Genomic DNA, 26,286 nt, shown 5'->3' with positions numbered 1-26,286 from the left:
TGATCGATATTACATATGAGGCATAAATACCTTTCGGTAAGTTGTACTGTATCTTTAAATAAAAAGTGACAGATGATCGGTTTACTTGACCTGAGGCACTACAGCGATCTGTCGCTTCACATTTACAAGCGCCAAAACGGTATTTATTGTCTGAATTTCATAATAAAATGGACAGAACCTGAGAGCTGAGCATTTTTATCATATCAAAAGTAACCTGCTCTGTCTACTCTGACGGTGTCACCCCGGATTTTCACCAACTGTGGAACGGCTGCGGATCGGCACCGCTGCGTGTCGGATCCGTGCTCCGCTGTCCTACAATACCCACCAGGTCCGGTGTGGTGAATAATCCTGTCACTTTGGTGTGATGAGTCCGGGCTTAGGACCCAAGCAATCCGATTGGTTCAAAGCACGTTTTAGGGGTAATCGCTTTAGTGCCTGGTTACAAATCATACAAAATCATTTTATTATAGAAGACCTTTGTACATTTGTACTACACTATAACAAGTCATTAATGTATTTAATGTATTTTAAATTATACGTTTCATATACTAGTATTTAACCGAAGCTATAGATTGTGAAATGAAACATTTCTCGTTGTTAGTGTGTTTTTTTAGTTACAGTAGCTTAGATAATAGCATAGCATACAGCTAACGTTATCCGATGATCGTGCTATGAGCTTTACCTGAGCTTATACTGCACTGATACTGCCTTACCGTATTCACAGCAGTTCGTAATGCAATCATAATTGTCATTATTTTTTATCGTAATAATCAGCGCAATATGTTTACAAGTACACTTTTATTTATTAAAAGAGCCATAAAATAATGTTTATTTGTGTTTATTACTATTTTTCTTATTAACAGATTAGACATTTAAATAAATGACAGAATGCTAGCTATGTTTTAGATCAGGCATACTACTCGGGTCCTAAGCCCGGACTCATCACACCAAAGTGACCAGATTTTTCACCACACCTGATTTGTTGCGGAACGGCTGGGGCCATGACTAACAGCTGAAGTCACGAGGACCCACGAGATCTCGCGAATTCACGTATGATTGCGTGATATAAGTGCTGAATTGCTGCGGAGCTCTCCGGCATCCGGCAAAAATAGAAGCTCTGCGAATCTGCTCCGGAGGGCTGCGGATCGCCGGATTTGGAACGCAGCCATTCCGCAGCCGTTCCGCAGTCAGTGAAAATACACACATTGACTTTAATGGAAACCTATTGTCTCCGCCAGCGTTCCGGAGCGGATCCGCAGCCGTTCCGCAGTTGGTGGAAATTAGGAGTCAGTGTCCTCTTTGTTCTGCGGTTTTTCTCTGCGTGAGAAAATGGATGTTTGGCATGAGAGCGTGTGAAAAGTGTAAATTGCGTGAGTCTCAGGCTGAATGCGTGAGAATTGGCAACCCTGTAACTAGTGTACCTGTGTTTAGTCAATCATCGTTGTAAAGGAGTTTTGACTAATGTGCTGATTAGGTGATTGTGCTCGCCTCAGGGTGTCAATCAAAACACATCACAGGATTCAGAATCTTCTCATCTATACTTTACTAGTGTGTATATGTGTGGTCTGAAATAAACAAATGAACAACATTACAATTGTGTAATTAAAACAAAGTATTACAACAAATTATAATAAAGTAATTACAGTATTTATACATAATAATAATAATGTACATGTCATTCTACATTCAATACAATTATCAGGGTTTGTACTGCACTACCGAAATTAACCGCTAGATGTTTCATGATGTCTCTGAGAAAACGCTGAGTAATCATCATATATCGGCAGGGTTACGGAAATACGACAAATACTATAAACTTCACAGTAATTAAATTAATCACAAGCAAGGAATAAAGCCAGTAATAACTTAAATAACAAATTACTTTCTATATATGTTATATTTGTGGCAGTCAGTACGAGGTAAATGCAGTGGACACTAAATAGATAAACAACTCGATAATTTACATTAATCAAACTGTAACATGACAGATAACTATACTAAAGAGCACAAATAAGTAAATAGACTTACATTTTGTCATGAACGCACACACAGAAGGTAAACTCTGAAGATTAAGATACAGGAAGATGGAAGATACAAGGCGTGTTCTTCTCTTAACTCTGCTTGCTAACTGTTCGGGAAGTTTCTATCTCGCCACCTAACGTCCTTTGCCGAAGTCACCAATAAGTTTGTCGCTGATTGGTTAGATCTCCTTAACATTGCCGCCCCCGAATATGCAGGGGCATATTTGTTCCTGCATCTAAGTTACTTAGTGTCAGTTATCTCTGGTAAAGGAATGAGACAGGCAACAGGTCGCGTATATAACCTGCCTTTAACGTTGATTTCTACAGACCTTACATGTCCATCCGCCCCAGTGAATGTCCTGACTACTCTTCCAATTAACCAGAGGGCACGGGGTAGCTGAGGGTCAACCAACATTGCAACAGATCCGACCGTAATGGGTTTAGTTATTGCATGCCATTTCTGTCGTAACTGGAGGTTAGGCAAGTAGTGCCTCATAAAGCTTGACCAGAAATGATCAGTGAGGACTTGACTCTGTCTCCATCTACGTCGTCCGATGAGCTCAGTAGCGGGGTACATCACATGAGGTAGTGAGGTAGAGAGCTGTCTGGCTGCCCCATGAGTAGGAGATTTGGGGTGACTGGATCCAGGTCAGCTACATTGGAGGAGACATATCCTAGGGGCTTGCTATTGAGAATTCCCTCAATAAGCACAGTTTGAAGCACTTCTTCTGTCACTGTTTGTGAACCTACTACTGTACGAAGGGCATTTTTGAGGGATCGGATTTCTCTCTCCCAGATGCCACCAAAGTGGGGAGCACTAGGAGGGCTGAAGAGGAAGGTGATTTTTTGTTTGGCAAGATGTTGTTGAAGCTCTGGGCTACAGTTTATTAAAGCTTCTCTTAATTCTCTCTCTCCACCCTGGAAATTGGTGCCCTGGTCAGAAAGCAGTTCAGGTGGGGTGCCTCGACATGCAATAAATCTCCTCAGAGACATAAGGAAGGAATCTGTGTCTATGGATGTCAGGAGCTCAATGTGTACACATCGAGTGGTCAAACACTTGAATATTATACCCCATCTTTTTTTACAGCGTCGTCCTACTTTTATTTGGAAGGGACCAAAACAGTCCATCCCAGTGCTGTAGAAAGAAGGTTTGTGAAGTCTTAGACGGGCTAGGGGTAGATCAGCCATTTTAGGGACCTCAGCTTTGGCCTTCCACTTGCGACATTCTATGCAGTTGTGCTGGAATTTGCGAATTGCTTCACGACCTCTCAGTATCCACACATTTCTACTCATTTCAGCAAATACTCGTTCTGTTCCTGGGTGACAGAGCTTACTGTATGAGCAGTTTGGTTGCTGGATGGGGAGAATCCAGAACTATTGGGTGAATTGCCTGGAGTTCTAGACCTTCAGCACGACGTAGACGTCCTCCAACTCGTATAAGCTGACTGATTCCATCAAACTCTGGTGATACAGTGAGTAAGCGGCTCGTAGTGGATACAGGCTTACCAGCTTTCAATCGTTCATATTCCTCTGAAAAGCTGTCACACTGGATATTCTGGAAGATGAAGCATTCTGCCTTCACGTAGTCTTTAGCCGTAGCTGGACTGAGTTGGTTTGGGTCACTTTGACTGTGCTGGACTGTGGCTTCAACAAGGTCCTTCCATGTACTGTACTCACTGGGGTTCAAGGGGTTTGATACTCTGGTGACACCGCAGAATACACTCTTTCTCTTCTCCATTTCATCCTCAGGAGGATTAAGAACTGGCATAGCTGGCCACTCTGATTCAGTCTGTAGTAAGAATGGTGGGCCTTGACTCCATCTATTTGGTGACGCAAGTTCTTTTAGGCTGCGACCCCTTGTGAGGTCATCTGCAGGGCTTCGGAGAGAATCTACGTATCGCCATTCATGCTGATCAACAAGGTCTTGGATTTTCTGAAATCCTAGTCCCTACGAAGACTTTAAAGCTACAAGACTCTGATTTCAACCAGGAAAGGACTGTGGTGGAATCAGACCACAAGACCACTTGGCTTATTTCTATTGTAAGTTCGGTTTCTAGCAGCTTTGCCAATTGAGCACCAATAAATGCTGCACACAGCTCTAGTCTAGGGATAGTTTGTTTCTGTTTGGGGGCAACTTTGGATCTGGCCATCAAGAATGCAAGCTGAATTCGGCCTTCTTTGTCCTCACTTCTCAGGTATATCTCAAGATATGAATTTGTCGTGTAACACTGGGTTGGTCCATAGCTGCTGAGACATAGCACCGTGGAATGGTAACCTCAGAAAGACAAGGGAGCTCATTCTCCCACCCGTTCCAGGCTTTCAATAGGTCTGTTGACAACATGGGGTCATCCCAATCTCTTTGTTTGTTCCACAGCTGTTGGATCAGGATTTTTGCACGGGTGGTGAAAGGGAGAATATATCCCAGAGGATCATAGGTTTCTGTCACCTTATAAATGTGGCGCATTGAGGGTGTGGTTTCTGGTACCGGGCGATGTTTATATGTCATAGTTTAGGATGTCTGAGTCATAGTTCCATCTCAATCCAAGAGTGGATTCTTGTGGTTCAACTTTGTCATGTGACAGCCAAAGCTCAGTGTTCAGGTCTGAACGAGCCTCTTTAGGTAGATGATCAATGACATTTGGCATGTTGGCAGCCCATTGACGGATCTCAAAGCCACCACTGGCAAGAAGTTCTCGTAACCCATCCACTAATTGCTTGGTCTCATCTGGGAACATTACGCTCTTTAGGCAGTTGTCTACGTAAAAGTTCCTATCGACTGCTGATCTGAGGGAGTCATTTAGCTTGGTGTTTTCTAAAGCATGATGCTGTAAGGCAGGGGTGGGGAACGTTGATCCTGGAGGGCCATTGTCCTGCAGAGTTTAGCTCCAACCCTGGAAAAAACATTCGGCTGCCTGCAACTTCAGTAATCCTGAAGACATTGATTAGCTTCAGGTGGGTTTGATTAGGGTTGGAGCTAAACTCTGCAGGACAATGGCCCTCCAGGATCAACGTTCCCCACCCCTGCTGTAAGGCATAGATAGCACAGCAAGGGCTGCAAGTTGTGCCAAAGGGAAGCACTTGCCACTCATAAATGCTGGGGGGGTTATTTGTTTCAAGATCACGCCAGACAAAGCAGAGTAGGTTTCTGTCTTCAGGCAGTAGGCGGACCTGATGAAACATACCTTTTATGTCTCCACTCCACTTTATGCAACAGTATGCTCCCTGAAACTCAACAGAACCCCCAAAAGGGAAGGGCCTAGTGCAGGTCCGGCAAGGAGGTGGTTGTTGAGGTTATGCCCCTTGTATTCAAAAGAGCAGTTGAACACCACTCTGTTTTTGCCGTTATGATGAACCATGTGATGGAGAATAAACCATGATTCTTCCTCATCAATCACAGAGTCTGTTTTAAGTTTAACCACATAATTGCTTTCCTCCAGCCTTTTGATATCTTCTTTGTATGCTGATGCCTTTACAGGGTCTTTAGTTAACCGCTGCTCTGTGTTTCTCAGGTTGGGCATGACAGAGTCTTTGGAGGCATTGAGGTGAGGCATGTCAGCCTTGCTCAATAGGGGTGTGGCATAGCGCATCACTCCATCTACTATCACTCTGGTGGTTTTAACTTGTAGCAAGTCCATTGCTTTCTAATCTTGTTTAGATCGTGTGACTAGTCTTTTATTTTTGTGGGGAATGGCATCTCCTTGCCAAAGTCTCTCAACATTCCGGAAAAGTTCTTCCATTTGAGGAGTGACGGAGAGGTGCAGGCATTGCTGAGGCTGAAACTGTTGCTGTAGAAGGCGGGTTGGTCCTTGTAACACCCAACCCAGTCTAGTTCTAATTGCCGCTGGACCTCCAGGTGGGCCAAGGCGAACCGGCTCAATAGGGGTAATCAGATGAGGATGATCTGCACCTATTAGAAGGAGAGGATGCGCTTTGAGAATGGGCTGCAACGGGATGCCTTAGTGCCAGTATTTCTGCTGGAGCATTTTAGTGGGGTAAGAGTGCTCGGCCAAACGTACGTGCTCAGAGGTAAATGCGTTCTGGATCTGGTAGCTCTTTTCTGGCTGTGACATTGAGCGTACACTAAAGGAAACGGAGGCCCCATGAAGTTTCTTGACATCATGTCGAATTGTTCTTAATGCAAGGTCCTCAGTCTGTCCCTTAAGCCCTAGTTTCTGAGCTGCAGCTGGAAGTAGCATGGTTCTTTCAGATCCATCGTCAAGTACTGCATAGGTGTTTAGGGTTTGATTCTTGTGTTGTAAGACAACAGGAACCACTTTCAGCAGAACATGTTTGGAACTTTCAGGCCTGTCCAGGTACAGGGACTCATTTGTGGAACTCACTAGGCAGGTACCCTCTCTGTCTGAGACCGGTCGTTACCTTCGTGAAGGATTTAAATGTGTTTCCCATTACACAGACGGCAGGGTTTTCTCAGGGAGCAATTTTTTGCTAAATGTGACGTCCACATTTTCAGCAACGGTTGTTGTCTTTAATCCATTTTATCATCTCCTCTTTACTGAATTTCTGGAAGATGGGACACTGGCTTAGGAAATGCTCTGTACTGTCACAGTATGGGCACAACACTTTGCTTTGTTCAGGTCTCTGTGCTGTCTTGGTTGGCTTGAAGGATGACAGTACCTGTGTAGCTGTGTTAGGGGTTTGATCAGCTCCATGAAGAACAGTGGCAAATCTGGACTTAACTACAGAGCCTGATCTTTGCTGCGCCGTTTTACGTCTTTGCTCCTATCTTGAATTTCAGAAATTCAGAAAATCATCACAGTCTTGGCACAAGGATTCAAACTTGAGCCACTCAGCCAGGTCCAGTAAAGTGTAGACTACACCAGATTGATAAGGCATGTATCGTCTGAATGATGCTCGTAAATCTGGAGGGAGTTTAGTGAGCAGACGGACTACATGTGACCCACACTGTAACTCCACATTACCTTCAGGACCCAATGTCCTCAGGAGACCCACAAGAGCTTGGATTTGAAGGGCAAACCTATCGAAACTGGCCAAATCTCCAGGCTGAACATCAGGGGCATCCATGACTGCTGCTATCTTAGTTAGGGCCAACTGGTGAGGTCTTCCAAATCTGTCAGTAAGTGCAGTCATAGTGTCTGTGTATGGCCAATAGGGCTGCAACAAACGATTATTTTGATAATCGATTAATCTAACGATTATTAGAACGATTAATCGACTAATCGTCGATTATTTCGCCGACTGATCAGTAAGTTTGGAACGATTATTCAGCCTTTTCAATTAGTTAAAACACTGAGTTATACATATTCTAACTATAATATAAAAAAAGAAAATCACTTCAGCTTTTGAAATGGTTGGTTTAATGAACTTTGAGCCAACTAAACAAATGCAAAAAGCATTGGTTAAATATTCGGTTCTCTTTCAATAGAAAAAAATAAACAAAAAAAATGATCAGCTGCATTACAGACAAACTTAAACTGCAAACAATTATTATAAGAACACAATTTAAAAAAAAATAATTGACAGCTGAGCTGACAGAGACATTCTCATTCACCTTTTAATTTACAGTATAAAAAATCAACAGACATGATATTCTTCATAACATCTCTTTTTGTAAGTCTTCATGAATATGGAACAAAATACAGGCAAGTGATAAGACTGTAATAACTAATAGTTACAATAATAAAAACAGCCCTGACTCCTAAGCTCGATCAAGCTTTATTCTATGCAAAAATAATCATCACATTGCTGTAATTATATTATTATTGTTAATATTATTGCTATTATTAGTAGGCTAGTAGTTATTTACGTTAGCTCCAGCTGGAGAACATTCACCTCTCACCGGCTCATCTCGTGCCGGGTTTTTCCTCTTTAAGTGCTTTAACATGCATGTTGTGCTCCCGTGAAAAGCAAGTTACGCCTTGCATGTATTGCACACGACAGCATTCTTGGTTTGAAGTTTTGTGAAACTTTCACACACTTAAGTTAGCTAGTTCGGATTCGTTTGCACTCCGTCATAATTCGCACTGTTTTCTTCTACCGCAATAGCATTTGTAACGGCTGCATTACACTCTAGCGCTACAGCGCCGTAGCGGTCAAATCGCGATATTGCAGGCCCTTACATTAAGTCACGTGGGATCAAACGACTACTCGACAACAAAGATATTTGTCGACAATTTTTTATTGTCGACGTTGTCGACAATGTCGACTAATCGTTTCAGCCCTAATGGCCAAGGGGAATTGAGGAATGAGTCAGCAATTAGGCGTGCTTCTTCAAACTTCAAGTGGTCTATAGAAGGACTTAAAACTTAAAGAGCTCAGTCGCATCATTGGGAAGCAGATTGTCAAGGGCTAGCTTTAAACGAGCAAACTCGCTATGGTCACGACGTGTGAAACATGGAATTGTCGGTTGTGGGCCCCTGTAGGATGTCTCTGGACATATAGTGCTAAGAGGCCGCCCGTGGGAGAAGAATATGGCAGATTATGAACAGTGATAGGCCGTGGACTTGATTTAGCACCAGGCTTAAAGGGACTCCCTCTGGGTTGTACTTGAACTCTGCGTGGAGTAGGTTGTGGAGTGCGGGGAGCTGGAGTCGGTGCTTCTATCTGAGGTGGTCTATGTATGGTTCTGGGTAATGGCACTGGAGTCTGGTTTCATGGGCGTCGGAACCATTGTATATGGGTAGGACAGGACCCACCCACTTTTTAAGATCAATAATATTGGACCCACTCACTTTTACCGTCTCTAATTCAGCGCATTTGTCTGTTCGCTTTTCAGACCGCCGTCAGTCAAATACATTCCACTTGAGGAATTAAAATAAATAATTTTTTTAATTAAAATTAATAAATTAAACTCCATTTCCGCTGATACGCTACATTATATTTCTTAACGAGCCGCAACTGAAGAAAGTAACCGCCCGTTGTACCTTTCCAGTCAAATATTGCGTTGCAAACATCAATAATAACAGCTTTAAATTGTCATTGCTGGAAGATGACCATATTTGGGGGATAATCCACGGATAGCTGTGCATTTAATGCACGACGTGGAGGCAAAGAACTGCCTGACGTTAAGTGGAGTTTAGTTTACTTGTTTAATTAAAAGGCACCAGAATGAAATGGTATTTACTCCAGTAACATTTTTCTGGGGGAGGACCCACCCACTTTTTTTTCTCTTCCGACGCCAATGTCTGGTTTGTATGCTGTGGTGGTTGTGGAGTTATTGAAGCTGACTGCTGCTGTATAATTAAATCTCGCATATCTTTGTGAAGATTTTGTAACTGCAGAATTTCCTCTTTAACCCTTTCGCACGTAATCACACCGGTGTGATCAGTCTTGGCTGGTCCCTGGAGCGTATGATCACACACTGGTGTGATTAACACACACTGACCTCCTCGAGCTTTTATTTAGGCACTTCCGGTTACCGGCATTTTGAATATTTAGTTTCACCCGAAAGATTTAAATTCAACATTTAGATTTAGATTTAACATTTAGATTTAACATTTAGATTTAATATTTAGATTTAGATTTAACATTTAGATTTAACATTTAGATTTAATATTTAGATTTAACATTTAGATTTAGATTTAGAATTAACATTTAGGTTTAACATTTAGATTTAGATTTAACATTTAGATGGAAACTCCGATATTTTGAATTTGGACTGCAGTACCTATTTCGACCACTAGCTGTCATTCTTACAGTAGGCTAGCCGCTACAGCACCTTTAAATGATTTACAGATTAATTTGATGGGCTATAGCCAGGCCTATGTAAAACTAGAACACTTAAACATTTGTTTTTAATAAATCTTATCAATTTAGCATTTATTATGTTAATTTGTGAAAGATTATAATAATTTAGAAATTTTACAGTGATATTCTCTTTAGTTCAGGAAATTAAAGAAAATAAAACGCTCCGATTTTATCCACTTATTATTAGTTTATCTGAGATTTTATCTAGGCTATACTTATTATTAGTTATTTGTTGTAGATATTTACAAACGTGCAACATTGCAAGACCAAAATCTGTCCTCATAAAAAAGGCAATAATATATATATATATATATATATATATATATATATAATTCCATGGATCGCAAAAGCGGGGGTGCGCTTAACTTTACAGTTGAGGTCTGTTAGGCTACAAAAATGACATACAAAAATACATAAAGGCTAGCTTGTATGCACGAATAATCATTAAAAAAAAATAGGTTGCAAACATCAAATAATAATGAAAGTACTGGGGTAAAAGTTTAAGTCCGGATAAAGCCTACGTTGTCTTGTTAATCTTGTTTATTTTCATTTAAAAGCAACGGAATTTAGATTACATTCAGGGGTGCGTTCTCCGATAACGTTGTCTCTTAGCGCGCTACGAAGACTCTTAAGGTTTAACTTAACTGAAGGTATTTCCCGAACCATACCTTAAAGTCCCCGTGAACCGGAAGTTGCAAACGACTTTTCTCCAGTGTTATGACGTATTTCCAAGTGAAACGGAATATTGAACAGAGGGCAGGGTTTTACTCTAGCGCTCCTCCTCTCCATCTCTGCTCATAGCAGACGAACGGTTTGAGGGGAGTGGTTACGCGTTGCCCAAACCAATTCCTCAAACCTACGTCATCGGAGAAGGTCCTCCAATGCAGAGGGGAGGGGCATTTTCAGATTTTGATTAAAGATTACCATGGTAAAAAAATTTTTTTTTAAATATTTTCTTGCACGGATTAATTGTTCACCACAAGACTAGTAATATGCGCTAACAAAGTAAATAGGGTCAATTTTGATTTCATGGGGACTTTAAGAAGCTGCTTAAGATATACCTTCTTACGTGCGACGTTACCCGGCGCTGTCCGTGGCGATGGTGCTGAATTGGTTGAAATCGATGGCTCGAGAATCAATTATTCTCTCGTGCAGGGGCTGTTTCACTGCATTAAGCTAGAAAGTGGTGTTCTTTATAAAATAATCACTTCAGAAATAGTTTAATTGCATTTATTAGGACTCATGGGATATTTTAAAAAATAATCCAAACTATACTAGCCTACTTGCCTACATATTTAAAAATTATAGGCTATCATATATTGCTGCCATAATAACCATTTTAATTTTTTATGTGCTTTCTTCTCTTTCCCATTTTTGTTCGCTGAGGTGGAGCTGCGATGAAATATTGTTCTTGAAATTACTTTCCAGCATTTCAGTAAATAAAAGTGTACGTCACGTACGGTGCTCGGCAGTGATCAAAAAGGATTTAAAGGATTTTGAATCTCTTTTTGTAAACTCAGACGGCAATTAAATTACCACACGACCTGTTTGTCAAAAACAGTAGGTACTAATTTGGACAGGGATTTTTACACAGGTTGGGTGAGAAAAAACACTGATATGGATTCGGACGGCACTAAAATAACCGACTTCCCTGTAAATGTTTAAAATACCGTACGAGCCCATGAGAAACAATATTAGCGTCCGAATAGGACTTAACAGTAGCCTATGCTTTCACTGGCCTAAAAGCGCTCTTTAATTAAAATACATTTATAAAATTGTATTATATAATAATACAATTAAAATTCTAACAACAATCATTGTAATGACAATTTTATTCTTTGCATGAAAACAATTGAATTAGCCTAACTGAACACTGTCTGGGTGTATTAAAACTTCAGAATTATATTCATATAGACCTGCAACAGTGATAAGGTAAAGCTAAGAGTGGTCCAGAGCAGACCAACCTTACGAACGTATGACTTACAGAAGGTATACTTAACTAAGAAGGTTTCGGAAACCACGTATTAACGAAAAGGTACTTCTTAAGGTAGGCTACAACTTAAGAACGACGTAGCGTTAAGGTAGTTTCGGAGAACGCATCCCAGTTTATTAGCAGCAAAGCATGGGCGGGAATCACGCGATGTTCGACTTTGATCACGCAGGGCCCCTCCGAGAATAATGTCCATGGTTGCACTCATAAGTTGCACTCTTTCTTTTACTGTCTATATGGTTGGTTGCACTGTTGCACATTTTCCACATTGCCGCCTACTTTCGTTTACTTTTAAGGCGAGGCTTATTTGCGTCATCTTGCGAATGTACCAATCCCCAGCTGCAGCGACAACAGAAAGGTTCGCGCTTTTGCGCATGCGTCCCCACTCCGTAGAAGCTCGTGAGACGTGCGCCGGTGGTGAGTAGCGACAGGAAGAGAGACGGACCATCCAACGCCGAGCCGGACAAAACTCATCTGAGGTCTAAAGAGCAAAATATGGCGGACGAGGGTGTCGGTCAGATGTCGATCAGTGGGTTTGATGATGATGGAGATGAAGATGCTTCTGCATTTTGTCTGTAGTGTTGCGTCAGATTATGCACTCTATACCATGCTGTATTTTATCTATGCATACTCCAGTGCACACTATACTATACTGCAGCTGTATATTATGTACTATAGCCTGGTAGGGATGTGTCCGAAGCCGAATACCATGTTCGGAAAGGACTGTAGAGCCTCTAAAGGGAATACGAAAAAATATATCTATTTCAGTGCTTTCTCTCGCAAATTATATAGTTGGGTAATAATACTGTATATAATTTGCAGGCATCTGGGAACCGCTATTAGAAAGCAGAGTAGGCCTATTGAAATCGCTTTTTACTTTCACTTTAACTTTAGAGATTCGCTATCACTACTCCGTGTAGGGAGCGGCAGTAAGATTAGATATTCATCAATGGCGCTTGGGATCTGACAATCATTCACCATTGTCCAGTCTGCCAAATCTCCTTACTTTCTTCATGTGTTGTGGTCTGGTCAGTCAGGGGTGTCCAAACTTTTCGCAGGGGGCCGGATTCAATTCTGTGTACACACGAGGGCGCCTAACTTGTATGTTCACCAAGGCTACATTTATTTAATCAAAAATACAGTAAAAACAGTAATATTGTGAAATTTTATTACAATTCTTTAAGTAATAGTTCAATTTAAAGTAAGAGTGATTTTTTTTTTATATTAAATGCTGTAAAAATACAGTAACAAACCGTTATATTGTGAATTTTTACAAATCAAACTAATACAAATGTGAATGTATTTTCAAATTAAATGTATTCATTTATTGTGGTTTATTTGAAATGTGACAATTTAAATAGAGTGGTGCAGGTATGACTTCACTTTGTAGGCCAATAACAGTTCGCATCACACTGGATTTAGGCTTCTGGCACACCCCTAGTATATACGATAGGTGCTTCTCAAGCGGAAGGCTGTGTCCTTCCTAGTCCAGTCCTTCAGAGGCTTGTAGGTTGTTGTCCTCCTCAGCATTAAACACTAGAATGAGACAGTCTAGTAAGTGAATGAGCAAGGATGCATCACACATGTTCCCACCGTTACAGCAGGGAAATACTATTAAAACTTCATTTTTGGAAATACTTTGAACAGAACATGCTTTATAATGAAGATAAATCTCTCATCTATACACTCATGATATATTTAGTCATAAAGTGACAAGATCTGTCAAGTCTAACAGGTTCAGTGTGGTACACGTGCAATAACCTGTTGCTTTTAAATATAAATGCTTTACAATTTTGTAAATAAAAACGTATATGTTGATTAATCAAAAATAATCGGACTAATCGAATAATAGTTTTAATCCTAGTGTCAGGGGTGGGTGGTGTCTGTTTTAGTTTGATAGCGATACTTTTGGTTACAAATTTAAAAATACCGATATCTTTTTTTTTCCTTAAATGTGTATGTGATTTTTTTTTAGAAGAACACATCTATATGACATAATGGCTGTTTCAAAAGTTAATATTAGCACTATTAAAAATGTTTGTAACAACAATAGGTATAAAAACAATATCGTGATTAAATAATTGATTATAAGTAACAATATAAACATGAATAAAGTTCAAATTAAATCAAACTAAAATACCAACAACATAAAACAAGCTCATTTGCACTTTCTTGAAATATATTCTTTTTCTTCTTAAAAAGGCCATAATAGCTGTTTAGGCCTAATGATTTTTGAAACCGAATCGATGGTAAATAAGTAGCTTGTGAATATCGATATATCGAGATATATATATATATACATATATACATATATATATATATATATATATATATATATATATATATATATATATATTAGTACTGCAAAATCGATGTGTCCATCCCTACCTAGTGCCCTAAGTGGCACACTAAAGCTACAGACGTTGGAGAACCAGTAAAGTCTGCTGTGAATCTGCTTTGAAACTGGTGAATGTTAAATCTGCTGTTGTTTGGTCCTGCAGAAGAACTGTACGTGTCTGAAAAACATGGCAGTGATGCGGATGGAGATGGATCGGAGCAGAAACCCTTTAAAACCCCACTCAAGGTGCTGTGAGTTTTCTCTGCAATGATATATGATGCCATTTTCTGTGTTTTGTTTCAGACTTTTCTCATATTTCCTACTTGTTTTCAGGCACTGTTGTTTGTGGGAAAAGAACCTTTTCCAGTTATCTATGTGGATTCGCAGAAGGAAGGAGAGGTGTGTAAATCTGCAGTTAACAACTAACTAACCGTAACAAAAATAATCATATAAATCTCATAAATATAATTATATAAACATAAATGAATATTGATTTAACAGTTTGGTTCATGACATACACATACACTCTGCCCAGCAACTACAGTCTGTTACTACTTCCAAACTGACAGTTTTACAGTTGTAACCAAGCCTTACTAATTAGCCGTTACTAATTCTAAAATGTCACCTCAGAACTAGTAACGAAGAAATGTTGAGTCGCTCCAGTGAAGCTCAATGTATTATTCTGAGTATTATAGAGAGAGAGAGAGAGAGAGAGAGAGAGAGAGAGAGATTGCCTGAGTGAGTATTCATTCTTCAGGTGGATATCCATAATATTATATTCATTCTAAAAACAATCAGTTTCAACATCCACTGAGGTTGTTAATTTGTCCTTTTAATGGTTGAGGGGATTTCCCATGACAGCTGAAACAACTTCCTTTGTTTAAATTCAGTCCCTTTCAATTTAGAAGTCTTTTGCAACTGACTTACTCATAAAGTCTTTGTTGCCATCTAATGGTGTAATAATGTAACTTTCACAGAAGTCCACATCACTACCACTAATGAGCAATTTCTCAATACCAAATACAGCATATCATTTATGTAAAAGTAATATTTATTGAACAACAATATTTAAATGAACAACAATGGACATTTTAAAAGACAATAGGAAATAAACACAAGTTTAACAATTGCAAAAGCAGTGCTCTAGGACAAGATTTAATTTAAATATAGCTTGAATCTAAAATTAGTAAAGTTAACAGCCCTTAACCCAATTTCATTTGCCCAGGAACAAGTAATATATTAATAAGAGCAAAGATTGCCCATTTCATACATCCAGAATTAATTATATCTCATGTTTAACCACTGTAAGAGCCAGCGGTAAATTCTTGAAAGACTGGCCAAAATTGAAAAAAAGTGTAGGGGTCTGAATACTTTCTGATTGCACTGTATATAGATAGTATTATACTATAGTATAGTCTATAGATAGTATTATGAAATATAAAATAAGGAAAGGTTATATTAGCTATAAAGTATCTGTTTTGATTATTTGACATTTTAACAAGATGAAGGAAACTACAATGAATCTTAAGTCTAACATTGTCACACATGCATTTTTGTTGTCATTTGCTGAATTCAAAGTTAGTGTATATTTAATTAATATTTAAATAACTTGGCTAAGTTTTGTAGGAATAGCAATTAACCTGTAGCATATTGGCTTAATAGTTTGACATTATGGTGTGTTTGTGTTGTCAGCGTTGGGCCGTCATCTCTAAGACTCAAATGAAGAGCACAAAGAAGCTCTTTAATCGAGACCAAATGAAGAGTGATAACAAAGACAAGAAGGAGGTACCTGGAACATTCTGTGATTATAGACCAGTAATTCCTGTTGTATGTATCATGGTTTTTTTTTTTACCTCTGCTTGTTTGATGTCATGATTGACAGACTGAAGATGCTGAACGCAGAGAGAAGAATCTGGAAGAAGCTAAAAAGATCATCATCAAGAATGACCCCAGCCTTCCTGAACCCAAAACTGTGAGTGTTTTCTGCATACTTACAGAATGTAATATTGATTATATAATGGCTCTGAGTTACAGTCTCTGGTGGTTTTAGGAGCAGTGATGAGTGTAATTAATAATCAGCTGGAAGTTTGCATCTCTGTAAACTTTAACTTTGAAACTTATTTTTTCCCCCTCAGAATTCCAAATTTACTTCTCAGAGGTTTGACTTTGACTTTTTTCCTTGGAATTCTGAGGTTATACACTGCCTGACTGTTTGGATTTTAATAGGCATATTAAATAGGTTAATAGGTTTAGTACGCGCATAGGTTTAGTTACCTATGATCACGCGCGTGAACTCGGCAATCGACTACTTTGGACTTCACCCGAAAACAGGATGTAAACACAGTTATTTGCGCTGGCTTAAATAACATCATTTTTATACATTTCTTTCACATCTACTGCAGTCAGATTCACTCGTGTTCACTCTGAAGGAATCACTCACATTTTCTGTGCACTTGTAATGACACATCAAGGATGTTAAGAGGCTAAAAGCAGGTTTAGTACTTGCCCCATTGAAGGCAACAGGGTGCAAATTTTAAAAATAGAATAACTTGGTGTAGGCAACACCGATTTTTGTCGTTGTTCTCTGTATTGACAGCACTCCAAATGTACAAAAAATTTAGCTCAATGTTAAAACTGACCGGAGTTCTCTAACAAGAGCACTGCAATAATTTCCCCACACATTGCGCTTATGTTGTCTGCGCATCACTTTATTCTTTCTTCTGTCCGCGACCGTGTACGCACACAGCTTTGAGGGAATATTGGTCTGAACGCAGCAGACAACAGGAACATTTAAAATAGTGGGTGCATTTTTATTACTCGCTTTTGTGTTCCCCTTGACAGACTAGGCTATAATCGATTATGGTTTATTACTGCATCGATGCAAATTCGCCCACGTCCGCATCGCGATGCATAGTAGAAACGATTAATTTCGACACCCCTAATTTTAACGTAGGCAGTGAAGTCAATATGGAAATAAAAGTCTGCCTTATAGAGATTTTCTGGTTTGTTTTCTGTCACTCTCAGGTGAAGATTAATAAACTGGAGCCGCTCAGAGAAAAGAGGGTGAAGGTGTTTGGTTGGGTCCATCGGTTACGTAGACAAGGTGAGCAGATTTGGTGTGTTTGTTCATTCAGAATCGATTCTGTCTTTCTCAGCTTTCTGATTGAATGGCTTCTGTCTGAATCTCTTTCTTTGAGAACTTTGCATATTTTTAAAGCTGAGCTTCAACAAAAATACACAGTATACATTCCATTTAAAATGTATTTGCTAATGTTTTCTCAGGAAAGAACCTTCTGTTTATTGTGCTACGTGATGGAACAGGCTTTCTGCAGTGTGTTCTTACGGACAAACTGGTACTGTGTGTGTGTTTGTCGATATTTTACACAATTATAAATGTGTAAATTAGTCCTATTTACTCTGTTAGTTATCAGTGCTTTTAGTTATTAGGATTAAGGCTAGACGATACCCTAAATTAAAGACAATAAAGCAAAAATTATATCAAAATTACATAAAATAAAATGATGTATTATATAGTGTACATTAGAGGTCAAAGTTTGGGTTCGAAAAGATTTTGTTTTAAAAGTCTCTTCTGGACATCAAGCATTCATTGAATACAGTAACATTTTTGAAATATTATTAGAATTTAAAATAGCTGTTTTCTTTGTGAATAACATTTGTAAAATGAAATCTTTTGTAACATTGTATGTCTTTACTGTCACTTTAGATCAATTTAATTCGTCCTTGATGAATAAACATTTTATTTAAAAAAAGGAAAAACTTTTGACCGGTAGTGTATTATAAATATTTTTTTTTTTTATAATTGTAACGATATTTGATGCATGTTTTAAATCATGCCAGCAACAAGAAAAATAATCTTAATTCATGCTATAGCAACATGTTAAAACATGCTAATGTGGTAAACATGATAGCAACATGATGATTGATGTTAGCAACTTGTCAATTCAAGTTAACAGCGGGTTATCAACATGTTAAAACTTGCTAGCAAAATGCTAAAACATGTTAGCAATTTTAAAAATCATGTTATAACATGTTAGCTACATGGTAAATCATACTAGCAACATGCTTGCAGTGTGTTAATTCATGTTAAAAATAAGCAATTCGTTAAATCATGCTAAAACATCATTTTGTTAACAATGTGTACAACATCAACATTAACAATGTGTTAAAATATTCTATCAACTTGCTTGAACATAGCATTTTATTGACTTAGAGGCTTTGTCAAGCCTACATCAACTTTGTTCACCTAATCATCTAGTTGGAATTTGTATTTGCTCTGAAATGGGTTTATATTCAGTTATCTACAACAGCTGTGTTTGATGATATTGAATGTAAGAAGTGAAATACAGTAAAAGTGTAGCTCAGATAGTTTCTGAGATGATGGATGTGTGTGTTGTATGCAGTGTCAGTGTTATAATGGACTGGTGTTGTCTACGGAGAGTACCGTCGCTCTGTACGGAACTGTGAAACCTGTTCCTGAGGGCAAACAGGTGAGAAATTACCCTGATTAATTCATGACCATCAGTGTTGGGGAAGCTACTCTGAAACTGTATCTCGACAAGCTACTCGTAATTTAAAGCAGTTAAGTTGCATTTAAGCTACCCTTCTGAAAAAGTAGTTCGCTACACTACAAGTTACAATCAAAAAGTAGCTAGCTACATTGAAACTACTTTTCTTTTTTTCTTCTTTTTTTACAATGACATTGTTACAAATAACTGAATAATTGTTAATGAAGAATGTTATAAGTAAAATATTTGGGGTTTAAAACAACATGTTGTAATGCAGTTATGATTTCAGAGAGTAGGGTAAATTCAGGTTGACTGGGACACTTTTTCCCAGTCATTTTAATGGCAAAAGTGTCCCCATCATTTGATTTTGTAACCTATCCGATCCACACGATAATAAAATATAGCCTATATCTCAAACTGACTGTCAAAGTGCAAAATTGCTACAAATGTAACATCAATGCAAGAACAAAATGTATGCAATTTAAATTGGAAACACAGGAGAAGGAAAATATGCAGGTTTAACTCGCAGCATATTCAATATTTATTGTGAACGCCAATGATGAGCAGCTCACAGTGCGCTTTGCTTGAAATCCTGCTGCAACCAGCCTTTGCCATGTGATAAGCGCTCTGCTATATCACGATTTTATTTTCTGTTCGATTGGTGATCTTTTAAGTTTATTTCAAAACTTTGGTGGGACAGATTAAACTGGCAGTTCATCATTGTAATTAAATCAGAAATAGAGCTGACATTTGATATAGAGTGCAATAAAACAGGAAAATTAATCAGTTTGTGATCTAGTTAGTAGAAGACTCTACTCTTACAGGCTTGCGACTCTTCAGAACGCAATGTAGCTTTTGGTTGTGCTAAACACGCTACTTGCTGGAAAAAGTAGTTAGCTACTGGAAAAGCTACACTGTTTTAAAAGCAGTGCCACTACTGTAACGCTACTTGCAGCTAGCTAATCCCCAACACTGTTTAACATTAATATGATTTTAATATAATATAATTAATATTAACTACCTTTTTTAACAGTTTATCAAGATGAAAGTTTGCTCAACCTTTAAGTCTTTCCCATACTTATTTGAATTCCAAAACAGAAAAAGAGTGTGTTTCTTTGGTCCTTCATGCATTTTCTTTTCTTGTTTTGAAAGGCTCCGGGCGGCCATGAGCTGCATTGTGATTTCTGGGAGCTGATCGGTCTGGCTCCGGCGGGAGGTGCTGATAACCTGCTTAACGAGGAGTCTGACGTGGACGTGCAGCTGAACAACAGGCACATGATGATCCGCGGGGAAAACATCTCCAAGATCCTGAGAGTCCGATCCACTGTCATGCAGTGTTTTCGGGATCATTTCTTCAGCCGTGGTTACTGCGAGGTCATTCCCGAAGCCATGCACATGCACACATTAAGCACAGGCTCCTTGATAGTTCACCCCAAAATGAAAATGATCCCAAAATTGACTTCCTTCTTTCAGCTGAACACAATCAGAGTTATATTAAATAATATCCTGGCTCTTCCCAGCTTCAAAATGGTTTCTGAAGCTCTAAAAAGTGCACCTTTTATTCATAAAAGTAATCCATACGACTCCAGTGTGTTAATAAATGCCTTCTGAAGCCAAGCGATGGGTTTCTGTAAGAAAAATATCTATATATAAAAATGTATAAACTATAATCTCTGGCTTCTGGCAACAGCCGCACACGCGTCTACGAGAGAGTCAAGTTCCAGCAGAAGGGTGACCTCTGACGCCAAGTCTTAAAAAGTCTTAAGACTGATTTTTTTTTTGAAGTCCTATATTTGGGGCACAGACCACAAAATTCCAGCTTAATTTGTTATAAATCTTTTTTAAGTACAGATTTAAGAGATGTTATTAAATGTGGAGGTGTGTTTGTTGTGGTCCTCAGATAACTCCGCCCACTCTGGTGCAGACGCAGGTGGAGGGCGGTTCCACCCTCTTCAGTCTCGATTACTTCGGTGAGAACGCGTACCTGACGCAGTCGTCCCAGCTCTACCTGGAGACCTGCATCCCTGCGCTGGGCGACACCTTCTGCATCGCCCAGTCGTACCGCGCCGAGCAGTCGCGCACCCGCAGGCACCTGTCCGAGTGAGTCTGGAGCCATTTACTGAAACAGACAGAAGTGGGGCAGTGTAATGGAGTTTGGGATGATTATGAATTTTTGTTTTAGAAAGAAACCTCTTCTGATCACCAAGGCTGCATTTTACTTGATCAAAAATACAGTAAAAGTTGTGAAATGTTATTACTATTTAAAATAGCTGTTTTCTATGTTAATATATGTTTAAAAAGTAATTAGAGATACACCGATTGGAATCAGACGGTTGTTCACATGATCGGCCCGGACTGGTGACCGTCTGGTCAGTCTCATCCGTTCTGTCGCCATCGGCACAGGCAATAATGTACGGAACAGTGCACATGACATGCATGAAAAAAACTCCCTCATTTTACTAAATCATATGCAAAACATTTGCTTGTTTGTATGATGAATAGTTTTACAACGCATATACTGTAGTAAACATGGACATTCAAATGCATGTGTGATGCACGAGAACAACATGAGAGCAAGTAAATGGACAAAGAATTACAATTTTTGGATGAACTAAATTTAAAGTTAGGCAATAGTCATTTTGACACACTTTGCGATTAGAACTGTGTTTGCATTGATCATCTGAAGTGCATACGGGCCGGATTGGCGCTCCTCAAAAGCATTTAAATCACCATATCGCATTTATTTTTAGCAGTATGATTATTCAAAGCATTTTAGATGGTTTATTCTTATCATTGCATTATTAGTCACCCCTTATTTATAATCACCCCTAATTAAGATTAGAATCACCCCTAATTTAGTCTATATAGTTGCAATCAAAATTATTCACCTCTTTCCAGTCACAGAGCACTTTATTTTGAGAAAATACTGTAACTTGGTGCAGTTTGTGGGGAAATTGTATTGTTTGATATTTTATTTTAGTCCCCATAAACCATAAAAACCAACACGTGTGTGTTCTCAGGTACACCCACATTGAGGCTGAGTGTCCCTTCATGACTTATGAAGACCTTCTGAACCGGTTGGAGGATCTGGTGTGTGACGTGGTCGACAGGGTTTTAAAGTCTCCTGCTGCGCAACTGCTCTACGACATCAACCCAGTACGACCCCGACCTCACACAACGCCATTATATGTGTCTGAGTATCAGTAAAATATTATACAGAGGTTCTGGATGTTACTCAGGCCTGGAAAATTCATGAAATTGATACATTTTAAAAAGCACTGTGAATATTCTTCTAAATATTTGTACAATATGGATCTTAAAATGTCAAAAGTATGGAGAGATTGGAATCTGTACATTACATCTATTTTTGATTTTTCCTCTTGCAGGGCTTCAAGCCTCCAAAACGTCCTTTCAAGAGGATGAACTACCCTGACGCCATTGTGTGGCTGAGAGAGCACAACATCAAGAAGGATGATGGGACATTTTATGAGTTTGGAGAGGTTTGTTATGATGAGTCTCATACATTGTTGCTCAACTATGAAGAAAAGATGGCTGAAACACTTGAATTCTAATGATATTTGACTTTGTGTGTCATTTCTACAGGATATCCCAGAAGCCCCTGAGCGTCTGATGACTGACACCATTAATGAGACCATCCTGCTGTGTCGATTCCCGGCTGAGATCAAATCCTTCTACATGCAGCGCTGCCCTGAGGACCGTCGCCTCACTGAATCGGTCAGGACCAGACTTATTAACCTGTCATAACCAGCGCAAAACTAAAAAATCCAGTTATAAATTAGTTTTTCCCATATTTAAGTTATCATAATTCAATAAGCTCAAACACTCAAAATTCATTATGTGAAAACCATTATAAAAATTGGACATTGCGTTACCATGGAAATTGTACTTTAAAACCTCTTAAAACTAAATTTTTGTTGTCTTAACTATATTTGGTTAGATGTACGGCTAAGATTTTCTTGCAAATCTATCAATTTTCAAGTCCAATCTATTTTTGTAAAATATGCGTTTTTGTGTAAAATATAAATGTTAAAGTGCCGCTCTTATGCTTTTTTTGCATGTTATTCCTTTTCATTCAGTGTGTAATAGTGCTGCAACTAATGATTATTTTAATTTAGAATCGTTTTTTTTTTTGATTAATCAGATAAAAGGCCCAATTTTTTTATTTATTGACAAAACACACTACTCCACATCCTGCCCAATGCTGTCCTTCAAACAAATGTGTCAGCTGAGTGCTATGAAAACATACATAGTGAATATATCTACCCTTACAAAAAATTAACCATGGTTTTACAATGAATAAAAAAGAATAATAATAAACAAATAAATAAATAAAACAGGGTTGCTGTAGTTATGCCACCATAAATTAATCGTGGTTTTGCTTCAAATCCATAGTTTAATTATGGTATTTGTGTGGTTAATCAAATGGTAATCAATAAACCAAAAAACATGGTTTTACTATAATAATGGTGAGGTTTAGAGAGACTGAATCCTTAAGCGAACTATTTCAGACACAGTTGATGCTGCAGTGGATATTATTTTATGACAAAATTTGTGTTTTATAGACCTTGAATGCATGTAAACCTTTTGTAGGAGACACAACTTTCCGTAAATGAGTCTGTTGGAGAGCAGTATTCAGCTGAATTGTGTTTGTTTATGGCTGATGTGTTTGTGTTTATGTCAGGTGGATGTGCTGATGCCCAACGTCGGGGAGATCGTGGGAGGCTCCATGCGTATCTGGGACTCTGAGGAACTCCTGGAAGGGTATAAGAGAGAGAAAATCGACCCCACACCCTACTATTGGTACACTGACCAGGTAACAGCCTTCTGCCAGCAGACCAGAGGCCTCAGCAAACTTGGAAAGATTAAAATGATCTAAAATAATACAAAATTAGTTAAAAATAGACAAAGCAAACATTAAAACGAGCAACTTCAGAACAAAAACAAGATATTTCTTATCATTTAGTTGTCAACATTAAAATATTTAGTAGAAATTCTGAGTGTGGAGGGGTGGTGGGGGGTGAGTAATTTTATTCATCAAGGAAGCATTGAACTAGTCAAGAGTGACTAGTCTTGATTGATTTCTGAAGGATCATGTGACACTGAAGACTGGAGTAATGATGCTAAAATTCAGCTTTGATCACAGGAAAAAATTACAGTTTACAATATATTCACATAGAAGACAGGTATTTTAAATTGTAATTATATTTCGCAATTTTTACAGTATTTTTCAGCAAATAAATGCAGCCTTGATGAACAGAAGAGACTTCTTTAAAAAAAAAAAAGCATAAAAAATCTTACCGACCACAAACTTTTATAAAGGTGTACATCTTAATATTTTTGTCATCTAAATAGTGGATTTTTTTGTTTCGAAATATCCATTGCTGGCAAGTAGATTAACAATGTTTCATGTAAAATCAAAATCTAGTCAATAATTGTAATGATATAATAACTAAGCCTGGTTTGCAGGAAGAATGTGAAATCATTTTCATTTACATGCAGCAGTATAATACATAATAATAAACAGCAATATTTGCCTGTATATACAATATTTTAATATATGAGTGACAGTTTTTGTCAGATTTATTTATTGAAATTGTTTGATCACAATAATGCAATTGAACTTGACAAAAATTCCACCAAAATCATCTTGAATATTCAATGTATCAGCCAGCCCTTTGTGATACCATATTGATTGAAATATTCACCTCTAAGTGTGTAACATTGTGTGTTGCAGAGAAAGTTCGGCACGTGTCCTCACGGTGGATACGGTCTGGGATTGGAGCGGTTCCTCACCTGGCTCCTGAACCGCCACCACATCCGTGACGTCTGCCTGTATCCGCGCTTCATTCAGCGCTGCCGGCCTTAAGCGCATCCACACACACACACTGCAAGAGACCAACTAGGAGATCCCATCACTCACACTTATTGCTGGAGACCATATATAAATAAATATATTTCTAATGTTTTAAGATCTAATCAAAAGATGGTTTGAAAGATGATTCAGTGGTGCATTATTTTACTGTCTGTGAAATTCATCTGCACTGCTGATTACTTAAATACACATTACTTTTTTTAATAGATAACAAATACAAAATGACAGTATATTAAGCAATAAAAGTAACATACCTTTTGATTTTCATTAACTTTCTTATTAGAGAAATCAGATATATATAGAGTTTTAAGACTTTAATAAAAAGGTTAAAGAAAGGCTTACTCTTACTAAATTTACTTTTTGTCTATAAAAATTCACATTTCTGATCAATCAATGGGTCCGTGTTATTCCATAACATAAAATGCTTGTCTTCATAATGATATTCAGATTCATATTCAAATTTCACATTACAGAAATAAAGGGTTGTGAGATTTTAATGTGGTATTAAGTGTTCTGATCTCATATTTGCTAGCAATAGACAGTTGAGGCAGTGAAACAATCCTTTTGATAATAATGTGGCCAAAAATTCTTACCTAAACATTCTGTCATCAAACAAGGATAGAGATTTTATGTTAATGAGAAACTGACAACAACAACAATAAACAATAAAAAATAAAAAAAACTTATAAGAATGAATTGTCAAGATTTGTTGATTTGGTGACATGAAAGAACACTTCAGGGAAGTAACACTTTAGGGATGTGTTGTGGTCGTGTCAATTAGGAAAGAAAATCCCCTCCTTTAGCCTCCTATACTGTATATATCATTACTAAAAGTAGTAATTGATATTATGGACATTAAATATGAAGGCCCTAACCTGCAACAAATACAGGAAATAATAAAGGGGAAAAAAGAACATACAAAAATAAATTTAGGACTAAGTGTGTGTGTGTGTGTGTGTGCGCGTGCTAAATGTCTCTCTGCATCAGAGAACCTTTCAATAAACAATTTTCTAGCTTTGCATAACAGAAACGGCTCTTGATCAAACATATCAGAGATGATTACAGTAAAAAATACATAATGATTCAGTGCAAAGTGATTTCACACAGGAGGAATGCTACCCTCATATCAGGCTGGAGAATGCTATAGAACCCTTGCCAGAGATTCACTTCCCTCTATAAACCATTGATTCCAGCCACAGCACAGGGTTGGTATCACAGCCGAATGGTATCACACAGGAGTGACTATGGGGGTGATCTCACACCGGAAGGTTGTCTCGACAGACGCTTCCAACCTAGGTTGGGAGCGCTCTTCGAGGGCAGACCGGTCTATGGCCGCTGGTCAGACCAGGAGAATCTCCTACACATAAATTGTCTAGAGATGCTCGCGGTCGTGAAAGTGCAACACTTCCTCCCATTCCTCCTAGGTCACCATGTTCTAGTCCGCATGGACAATACATCGGTAGTGGCCTATGTGAATCGCCAGGGCGGTGTGAGATCAAAGACGCTCTGCACCCTGGCGGAACGCCTCCTCGTGTGAGCTCAGCACTCTCTGCGCTCGCTGAGAGCCGCGCATGTGCCTGGCCACCTGAACGAGGGGCCCGACAGACTGTCCAGGGACAACGTTCCCCCTGGGGAGTGGTCTCTACACCCCCAAACAGTCCAGTCACTGTTGCGCCGTTTCGGCAAAGCGAAAGTCGACCTTTTTGCGTCAAAAGACAACACTCACTGCCCAGATTTCTTTACGAAGAACGAGGACGCGCTGGCCCAGCGGCCCGCTATATGCTTTTCCCACG

The 26,286-nt window shown here is 38.7% G+C and overlaps 1 protein-coding gene across 1 annotated transcript; it reads left to right on the top strand.

The window, feature by feature from the left end:
• Window positions 1–12,077: 12,077 nt before the first annotated feature.
• LOC308683010 (asparagine--tRNA ligase, cytoplasmic-like) lies at window positions 12,078–25,515 on the top strand. The gene is made up of 15 exons (XM_081353121.1): window positions 12,078–12,265; window positions 14,238–14,320; window positions 14,408–14,473; window positions 15,767–15,859; window positions 15,957–16,046; window positions 17,099–17,177; window positions 17,357–17,427; window positions 18,496–18,582; window positions 19,753–19,974; window positions 20,501–20,700; window positions 21,621–21,756; window positions 21,987–22,100; window positions 22,204–22,335; window positions 23,303–23,434; window positions 24,356–25,515. The coding sequence occupies exons 1-15, from the start codon at window positions 12,232–12,234 to the stop codon at window positions 24,485–24,487; spliced, it is 1,671 nt and encodes a 556-aa protein (XP_081209247.1). The 5' UTR covers window positions 12,078–12,231; the 3' UTR covers window positions 24,488–25,515.
• Window positions 25,516–26,286: the final 771 nt, after the last annotated feature.

Source organism: Scardinius erythrophthalmus (assembly GCF_964197995.2).
Source record: "Scardinius erythrophthalmus genome assembly, chromosome: 22".
NCBI lineage: Eukaryota > Metazoa > Chordata > Actinopteri > Cypriniformes > Leuciscidae > Scardinius > Scardinius erythrophthalmus.
This window is presented reverse-complemented; position numbering and strand designations above follow the sequence as displayed.

Coding starts and splice junctions, on each gene's coding strand:
- LOC308683010 (XM_081353121.1), top strand. CDS start 12,232: ATGGCGGACGAGGGTGTCGGTCAGATGTCGATCA. Junction 12,266..14,237: donor TGTCGGTCAGATGTCGATCA/GTGGGTTTGATG, acceptor TTGGTCCTGCAG/AAGAACTGTACGTGTCTGAA. Junction 20,701..21,620: donor ACCCGCAGGCACCTGTCCGA/GTGAGTCTGGAG, acceptor GTGTGTTCTCAG/GTACACCCACATTGAGGCTG.